General features: G+C 41.5%; 1 protein-coding gene across 1 annotated transcript; it reads left to right on the forward strand.

The window, feature by feature from the left end:
- On the forward strand, positions 1–2,154 carry LOC115689481 (glucan endo-1,3-beta-glucosidase 8). The gene is made up of 2 exons (XM_030615523.2): positions 1–466; positions 894–2,154. The coding sequence occupies exons 1-2, from the start codon at positions 114–116 to the stop codon at positions 2,005–2,007; spliced, it is 1,467 nt and encodes a 488-aa protein (XP_030471383.2). The 5' UTR covers positions 1–113; the 3' UTR covers positions 2,008–2,154.
- Positions 2,155–10,165: the final 8,011 nt, after the last annotated feature.

A 10,165-nucleotide genomic window follows, 5' to 3' on the forward strand; every position in this document is an offset into this window, starting at 1 on the left:
ATTCCCTCCCCTCATAGTTTGAGGGTTCTATTCTTTCCAGATTCTTCCTCTTTTTTCCTCAGGAAAATTCAGAGAGACCCATCTGAAGAATCTCCAAAGAAAATTCAAAGAGAATGGCAGAATCAAGATCCGATCATCCTTCTCTGATCCTTGTACTAATTCTTCTCTACTGCATGACCATGTTCTCAACTGGGTCAAGCTTTGGAGTGAACTGGGGAACAATGTCAACCCACCAGCTCCCTCCTGAGAAAGTTGTGAAGATGCTGAAAGATAATGGCTTCAAGAAGCTGAAGCTGTTTGAATACGATAAGAACATTTTGGATGCCCTCATCGGGAGCGACATCGAAGTGATGCTTGCCATTCCTAATTACATGTTGCAGATGATGAGCGTGGATCCGAGCTTTGCTGCTGCTTGGGTGGACACGAATGTCACTGGTTATCGATACATTGGAGGAGTCAATATCAGGTTGAGTGATAATGTTCGTTGGTTTATGAAGATGTCGCATTATCTCATCTTCAAAAACTTTTTAACGTTTCATTCGATTCGGATTCTATCTACTCGAAAACTTCTTGTCTTGCCGAAATCTACTCAGAGAAGTTGAGTTCATACGGAGTCATACTTCTGTCACATTTATGAATTGCTTCTCTTTCTTTAGGTAATATGTTGTTAGGCATTTGTTGTGTTGCAGTCCTAGTCATCAATCATGTCACAGCCAATTGATCACAAATTGATAACTGGTAGTTACTCCCACACAATTGGCATTCTCTTTCCAATGGTCATGCTCTTTCTATCCTTCAGGCTCACCTTCTTTGTTTTTGGTTGTGTCAAAAGAAACATGCCATGTACATTTCATTGCAGTGAAATTAGGCCTCATCAATTTTGATTCTTGCAGGTACATTGCTGTAGGAAATGAGCCCTTCTTGCAAACCTACAATCACACTTATATCCGACGTGTATTGCCGGCCCTCCGGAACATTCACGAGGCCCTCCACCGTGCCCGGCTAAGCTCCAAGGTCAAAGTCACGGTCCCCTTCAACGCTGATGTCTACTACTCGCCGCCCTCAAACCCTGTCCCTTCTTCCGGAGACTTCAGGCCCGAAGTTCGTGACGCAGCGATAGAAATTATTCACTTCCTATACATAAATGATTCGCCTTTCACCGTCAACATTTACCCCTTCCTCAGCCTCTACCAGAACCCGGATTTCCCTCTTGACTATGCCTTCTTTGACGGAACGGATGTGCCCCTCATAGACGGGGACCTGGTGTACACGAACGTGTTCGACGCGAACTTTGACACACTCATCTCAGCCTTGTCCAAAGCAGGGTACTCCGACATGGAGATCCTAGTTGGAGAAGTCGGGTGGCCGACCAATGGCAACAAGAATGCAAACATCAAAAACGCCCAAAGGTTCAATCAGGGCATGCTGAAGCATGCCTTGAGCAGAGACGGCACTCCGGCAAGGAAAGGAGTGATCAACGTGTACCTCTTCAGCCTAATCGACGAGAACGCAAAGAGCATAGACCCGGGGAACTTCGAGCGGCACTGGGGATTGTTCGAGTACGATGGGAAGCCAAAGTATCAACTGGACTTGTCGGGATCGGAGGACACCGGCCTAGTCCCAGTCAAAGGCGTGTCCTACATGCCACGGAGGTGGTGCATTTTGAACCCCGAAATGCACGATCTCACGGACCTAGGAGACAACGTAGGCTACGCTTGTAGCTTATCAGACTGCACTGCTCTGGGTTATGGGTCATCCTGTAACAACCTGAGCCTGCAGGGCAATGCTTCCTATGCATTCAACATGTACTACCAGATGAATAACCAGCACTCCTGGAACTGCGATTTCATGGGTCTTGCTGTGGTCACCGAGAATGACCCGTCCTCGGAAGGATGCCAATTCCCAGTGATGTTGGCGTCCGGAGACTCGATATCTCGGGACCGAGGATTGCTAGATACTTTGTTCAGATATTATTTGTGGCTTGTGGTTTTCTTGGTTATCCTATAGTCCTTTTACTAGGAGGTTGTCGTTGCTTTACTGTTGCTACTTCTTGAAACTATAGATGCTACATAGAATGCCATCAGCTCTTTGTAATTTTACAGGAAAAAATACAAGGAATGATATCCTTCAAATCCATCATTTTAGTGTTTTCAACTTTCACTTGGTAGTAATAGTTTTCATTTTCCTTTTTGCCAGGTAAATACGAGATTGTATTACTTATGAAAAAAAGTTACATGGGAACATACAATCCAAGGTGACAACGAAAAGGAAATAAGGCCCAACAACAATAAATAGTAAGTTGGATCTATAAGACATAAAAGCCCACTGCAAATGACAGGTTATGTCAACTTTCAAGGATCTATCAACTCTCATTGGGTCATATTAACTCTGGTTATGGAACGAGTCTACACCATATTTTAAATTCGATTTTAATTCTTGGCTATTTGCTATCTTTTAATACCATAAATTGTGGGTTCGAATTCATAATCACCTCCTCTCGAACGGTTAATATCGTTACATTTTTCTTGATTAGAAATGCCCTATCTCTAAAGGATTGAGTAATTGCAACTTAAACATTCATCGTATAATATCTTTCTATCACTTAATCAAATTTCGAAAGAGAAGTAGAATGAAATCAGAACTAGCCTGTCAAATAATGACAATTCTGAGTAGTATTGACATGCTCTGTTTTGCTTGATATGATTGATCCCTACCTAATGACAGTTGACAACTTGAGTGGAAGGATAAGAAAGAAAGGAAGCGAGGAGGAGATAAACCAAAAGTGAATCGAAGGAGAACTCCATAATCTCCAGGTTAAGGGAGTGTTTGTTTGGATTTATAAAAATTAGGGATAATGACACAAATGGTCCTTGAACTTTAACCTAACGTGCAATATGATCTCTAAACTTTTAATTTGTTCAATGTGGTCCCTGAACTTTAGTCCAATGTGCAATATAATCCCTGAACTTTTAATTTGTTCAATATAGCCCCTGGACTGTTTAAATTAATCCCTAGACTATATGAAAATATTCAATTTTGTTCTTCCATTAATTTAAATTTAAGGACACAACAGTGAACATTTTCATATAGTCCATGTACTAATTTGAATATGTACCAAAAGTCCAGAGGCTGCATTTAACAAATTAAAAGTTTGGGGATTACATTACATATTGAGCTAAAGTTTAGGGACCACATTGAACAAATTGAAAATCCATGGATCACATTGTACATTAGGACAAAATTTGGGGACCATTTATGTCATTATCCCTACTCTTTAACTTTTTCATCAAAATTTAAAATATAACTAAATTTCAAAAAATTATAAAAAAAAATATACGTGAACCTACAAGTCAATACTTGAATCTTGTGAAAATTCACGAGTTTAAATAAAAATTAAAAAATAAAACTCAATCTTGATGGCTTTGAAAAAGGCTCGTCTTGTGTACAAACGCTAAAAGTGGAAATAATCATCCTCTCTACTTTTTTTCAGAAGAAAAAATAGAAAATTGGCCGGAAATTATTATTTCATAAAAGATAACATTACTTCGTCGTGAATGTTACTCTTTCGTCGCTTTTATAATACACGATAAATCTCTTCCAACAAAACCAATATATGATTATATAATGACGAAAGAAAAGTTATCTAATTGTTTCAGACTCAATTAAATGAAGAGTTAATATCACGAAAAGCTCCAAACTGGTACACCCATGACAAATTCACCCTCCGTTAATTTTTATTAAATTTTACTGTCAAATTGTCAAGTTTGATAACACATGGCAGTTGACGGGTATACAGGTTTAGCATTTGACCCCTCTGTTTGTCACAGATTTATCAATTTATGATTTTTTGTTATATTAATCCAATTTAACCGAGGGTAAATTTGTCACAACTATACCAGTTTGGGGTTTTTGGTTGTCAAAAAATTAATTTGGGGTAAATGTGTTATAGGTATACCAGTTTTTGGGTTCTTGATAGTCAAAAAATTAGTTTTGTGTCTACCACCGCCCGCAGCGGCTGCGTTGGTTCGCGCTCTCTGCCCCTCACGAAGGGTGGGGAGTTTGAATCCCAGCGTAGTCGTTAGGGATTCTTAAGTGTGGCGCCGTAGTGGTAGGTCCTGCGCTAGCGTAACCCCGAGTTTACGTCGCCGGCTGTCGGCTGTACGGCGGTTCCCAGGTCATAAAAAAAAATTAGTTTTGTGTAAATTCATCATAGGTGTACCAATTTGGGGTTTTTCGTAGTATTAACCCTTAAATAAATTGGATTTACTTGCAAAAAGCAAGGTGCTAGCTAGGCATTCTCCTAACATGAATTTTTTTCCACCATTCTTTCACGTGGCCCTTGCCCAGGCCACGACGCCCTCGCTAGCCCTGGCTTGTGGTCGATCTCCGGTCGCCAGTTGTCGACCACCGGCCACAGGCTAAGAAAGAAGAAGAACCGGTCATAGCCAGGAAGGAAAGAAGAAAAAGAAAAAAAAATTCTCTTATATTTATGATTCTTGTTCCCATAATCAAAAGACAACTTTTTTTTGAGAAGCAACTTTTTTTTCTTTATTGATTCTGTTACAAAATTGATTCTGGGAACAAATTCGTGCTTGAAAACAAAAAATTTACCAAACGGATTTCAATTTTTTCTTTTTGTTTTTGGGAACAAAAGAATAGAATTAGATACTCTTTGGCAAGTTACCAAACGCACCCTAAATTTCAAACACACATATCAAGCATCTAATATATGGCATACATATTTTCCTTTCCTCGGACACATTATACGGTATTTTCTTAGGTGCAATTTTATTAAAAAAAGGGTTAATACCACGAAAAACCCTAAACTGGTACACTTGTGACACATTTACCCCAAACTATTTTTTTGACCATAAAAAACTCCAAACCGGTATACCTGTGATAATTTTACCCCAAACATACCACAAAAAACCCTAAACTGGTACACATGTGACAATTTTACCCCGAGCTAATTTTTAATATTATTATTTTTATTTTTTTGAATTTTTTCTTTTCTTTTTTTTTCCTTCACCTTTAGGCGGAAGCCGGCGAGGGTGAGGGTTGCCCTCGCCGGCGTCGAGCGGCCCTCGCCCGACGCAGGCGAGGGCCGTCCTCGCCTACCCAGGGCAAGGGCGACCCTCGCTCGACTCAGGCGAGGGCGGCCCTCGCCCAACGTAGGCGAGGGTCGCCCTCGCCAGATCCGGCGTCGGGCAAGGGCCACCCGACGCGCCGAGGGTGGCCCTCGCAGATCCGGCTGAGGGCGGCCCTCGCCCGATACGGCGAGGGTCGCCCTCACCGGATCCGGCGAGGGCGACCTCGCCGCGCCGAGCGAGGGCCGCCCTCGCCCGAGCCTGGGCGAGGGTCACCCTTGCCCCCGGGCGTGCGAGGACGGCCTCGGCCGACGCCGGCGAGGGCGGCCCTCGGCCGACGCCGGCGAGGGCGGCCTCGGCCGACGCCGGCGAGGGCGGCCCTCGGCCGACGCCGGCGAGGGCGGCCTCGGGCCGACGCGGCGAGGGCGGCCCTCGCTCGACGCCGGCGAGGGCGGCCCTCGCCGGCTTCCGCCTCTGGCCGGTCGCCGGACCGGCGACCGGCCAGGGTTTGAAGATGAAAAAAAAAGAAAAGAAAAGAATAAAAAATAAATAAAAATTCGAAAAAAATAAAAAATTAAAATTAAAATTTTAATTCAGGGTAAAATTGTCACATATGTACCAGTTTGGGATTTTTTGTGGTAAGTTCAGGGTAAAATTGTCACAGGTGTACCAGTTTGGGGTTTTTAGTGGTCAAAAAAATAGTTCAGAGTAAAATTGTCACAGGTGTACCAGTTTAGGGTTTTTTATGGTCAAAAAAATAGTTTTGGGTAAATGTTTCACAAGTGTACCAGTTTAGGGTTTTTCGTGGTATTAACCCTTAAAAAAAAATATCTTCCTTTCAACACGACGATGTTACGTGATACATGCCTAGACCCGTCAAACAAGTGAGTCAGGTCGGAGCAAATTGACACTTTCCCGACCCTGCACATTCGATCCATATTGCTAAAATATTTTCATATTTAACTCAATTTAGGAAAATTCATGCCCAAACTGAGATAAGAACATGAAGTGAGCGAGTGCATGATCAAGTGAGGGTGAAAAAGTGAAGAGAGAGTTGTAGAGGTGAATTGGGTCAAACTAAATTGTGAACCTATTTAACACTCATCTTATTTTGAGCTTTACCATTCCAAATCTGTTTAGGGTTAATACTACGAAAAACTCTAAACTGGTACACTTGTGACACATTTACCTCAAACTATTTTTTTGACCATAAAAAACCCCAAACTGGTACACCTGTGATAATTTTACCATGAACTATTTTTTTTACCATCAAAAACCCCAAACTGGTACACCTGTGACAATTTTATCCTAACCTTACCACAAAAAATCCCAAACTGGTACATATGTGACAATTTTACCCTGAATTAAAATTAAAATTTTAATTTTTTTGAATTTTTATTTATTTTTTATTCTTTTCTTTTCTTTTCTTTTCTTTTTCATCTTCAAACTCTGGCCGGTCGCCGGTCCGGCGACCGGCCAGAGGCGGAAGCCGGCGAGGGTCGCCCTCGCCCGCCCAGGACAAGGGTGACCAAAAAAAAAGAAAATAAAAGAAAAGAAAAAAGAAAAAATAATAATATTAAAAATTAGTTCGGGGTAAAATTGTCACATGTGTACCAGTTTAGGGTTTTTTGTGGTATGTTTGGGGTAAAATTGTCACAGGTATACCAGTTTGGGGTTTTTTATGGTCAAAAAAATAGTTTGGGGTAAATGTGTCACAAGTGTACCAGTTTAGGGTTTTTCTTGGTATTAACCCATCTATTTATGACTCATTTATTAAATATAACTAACCCATATAATTAAAAGTGTCAATGGGTCGGGTCGGGCCGGGTCTTCATGATACTCGACCCGAAACCCCATAGTGACGTGCTTGACCCGACCCGGCCCGAGACCCGTTCAGCATATAACCATAGCAACGAGTCGGGTCGGGTCGGTCCGGGTTGGGTTTCGGGTTCTTCTCTTCTTCTTTTTTGTGCAAATAGATTGGAAATGCGTGTGAGCCCGAATAGCAATTAGTTATGGAATCACCACCCTCACCTTCGCATTTCCCCATTTATTCTTATTACAAATAGATTGGAAATGAGTGCTTATATTCATTTCCTTGCATGATTAACTGAAAACACCAGCTAATCAACTGAATTCGCAAAGTTGAATGTGTCATGCGGGGTGTGGGCTTGGTGATGTTAAGTACTTGCAGAGCATACTGTTGCAACAACACAATGATAAAGAAAACATTTAGGGTACCCGAACCGACCCGCAAACTTGTAGCTAGTGACTACCATCTATCGTGACCTATCCTTGTGTGCACCACCTAGGGGTTTGGCTAATGAATTGTTAAGTCTAGGCCTAACTCGGGCTCTCCCAAGCCCTTACCAATTCGCGACTTAAGGTTTAAGTTCTTAACATGCAAATCGTTTCAATCGGGAGTCGCCACTAATCTATTTTTTTGTGGGTCGATTAGAAACCCAAGTAAAGTATCGGGAGAATTACTTTACTCCTACGAACTAGAGATTATGGACTCGGGGACTTGGTTACACTAGATTACTCTAATGTCCTTTCGGTACCTTTTCTCTTTTATTAAAAACAATATTTGGCAGGCAGCTTGGATTCATTTAAAACCTATTCACTTACATGAGAGGTGATCATGCGAGTGCGCAACCATTAATAAAACACCCAATAAAGCAAAGCAATAAATAAAATCGCAAGGATGGATAGAAAATACTTACCTTAGAGCAATGAAAGCATCTGCAATGTTAATTAGAAAATCACATCAACAACCCTAATATGATTTCTAATTAACACGCAATTTCACTCACATTTTTTTAGGAGTTTTCGCTTATTTAATGAAAAAAACTAAACTATATGCAATGCATGATGCTAGTCTGATACGACATACAATTACCTAAATGTCTTAATTCTAGCAACGATTAAATGGACTATTCTAATATGGCACACAAATGAACCTAGACGTGCAATTTCTAATGACACGCGAGCAATGACACGTGGCAAGGTATGAATGACGTGGCAAAATGACATGCAAGCATGATGCAACTAATCTATATGACATGCATACGATATTTTTGTATTTTTTTTTATGAAAACACAATCAATTCAATTTAAACAAAACAGAAAGAAATAGCAATCAAATTAACACGACACCAAATCAAGAGAAATAATATCCATATCTATTTAAATTTAGAAACAATAAATTGACAAATTGTATCCTGGGCATGAGGATCGGATTGGCCAATTTTTCATGCAATCGCGAATCATATCTCGGACGAGAGATCAGATTGACGATTTTCCATGCGATCGCGAGTCATATTTCGAACATGAAATCAAACTGTCGATCATATGCACATTGTGAAATTAGGAAGTAATTTCTAATTTAAAGTTTACTTGGGAATTTAATGGATACGACATTATCGCTAAAAGATTCACACAAAATTGTAATATTTTAAACAATGAAACAATATACTCGAAAACAAATTAGATGAGACTTTTACCTAATTCTAATATTTGCTTTCCAAGTTTGGACTGGCGGATGGTGGTGGGTTGACTCTCGATTGGAATCGCGGCGGGATGGTTCACGAACTTGTCAAAAAAATAAACCTGTAAAACAGAGTTCGACTCGGGATTGACCGTGACCGGCGGCTCAAGTTACTGGACGGTGGAGGAGCGAGGACCGGCGGTGAACGATCACTGTGATAGCAAGGACGACGGCCTCCGAGCTTGGGGATCACGGGTGAGCCACCAAGTCACTGTGCAAATCCCTTCGTGGGTCTATTTGTCCAAGCTTCCGCGGAAGACTTTGACCACCACTATACTCAAAAGAAATCAAAAGGTGGCGTCTTCTGCATGTAATGACGACGAAGCCATGGGACTCGTGGACAGCTAGGGATCTGCTGAAAACTTGCTAGCATCGCTTTGAGATTGTGAGAGCATCGAACTGAGGGAGAACGCGGCGCGAACTGCGGCAGCAGGATGAAGATGGAACGGCGACAGGCGGCACGAGCGGCAACTTGGCGATCAATGGGCTTCTGCGCTCAGCGTTCTTGAGCGATGAGCAGGCTCGGGTGGCAACGCAGTGGTGCTGGTTGGTGCAGCGAGGAGTGGCACGACCGACCTTCTATCACTCTCACTCACGTGTATCACTCGCATCTTTCTGAAAATTATTCTGGAAATTCTCGAGCTCCCCCTTCTCTTGTCTATACGTGACCCTTTTAAGGTAGGGAGGCCCTAGGTTTTTGAGGAACGAGAATAAATCTGCTTTCCTCTTATGATTGTTTAGAATATATTACATTTCAATTCTTTCCCTTTCTTGTGACTTTTTTCTTTCTGTTCACGCCACCGAAGACGTAAAGGCCTTCTTGATAGTGTCCAATATATTGCTCAGAATATATGCCCCATGCTGACCAAATTCCCTTTGCTTCTTTCCCTCTTTTGTGGCTTCGCAATCTTTTCGTGAATAATATGGCCAAGGATAAAACCACTCACTTTCTCATTTTTCTTCCTTTGTTCCTCTGCCCATGCCGAATGAATCTACCCAAATCAACTTTGCTCTTCCTCCATATTTGTTCTTTCAAGTATCCATGTGATCAAAAGATTTTCATGATATTTTCTCAATATCTTCTAATCCGATGCGCTACACGCGCAACGCACATGTTAATCTTGACCACTTGAGGGAATAACGGGTTTGGCTGAATCTTTAGCTCGCACGGGCTTGATCCAATTACTTCCATTGAGTTCAGAACCTCTTCACTTGAGTCCATTTACTCCAGTTCAATTAAATTCTGTTAAGTCCATCCGCCATTGGTCTGATAGATATGCGAACTATACGGGCCTAATTAACTATTAATGAAATGCTCCTAAAATCTATATGCAATTTAACGAATATTTTTTTATTTAGGGGTCGGGATCGATCCCTAATTTTTATATGCAGTAAACGACTAACTGGATTGCCAAAATTTAGATGTCAACACTATCAATGGCCGCTAACTTGGATAGGTGGATGTGCACTTGACCTATGTGCTAACGGTGGAAAAGATTGGAGTTGAATGTTAGCAGGGTAATACTCATAC

This window comes from Syzygium oleosum, unplaced genomic scaffold (assembly GCF_021117445.2).
Source record: "Syzygium oleosum isolate NSW1041296 unplaced genomic scaffold, Sole_v2.1 Sole_v2.42, whole genome shotgun sequence".
NCBI classification, from domain to species: domain Eukaryota; kingdom Viridiplantae; phylum Streptophyta; class Magnoliopsida; order Myrtales; family Myrtaceae; genus Syzygium; species Syzygium oleosum.

Excerpts from the sequence above, each read along its gene's own strand:
- LOC115689481 (XM_030615523.2), top strand. The coding sequence starts at position 114 with ATGGCAGAATCAAGATCCGATCATCCTTCTCTGATCCTTGTACTAATT. Across the intron at positions 467-893 it reads ATTGGAGGAGTCAATATCAG|GTACATTGCTGTAGGAAATG; the intron begins GTTGAGTGATAA and ends TGATTCTTGCAG.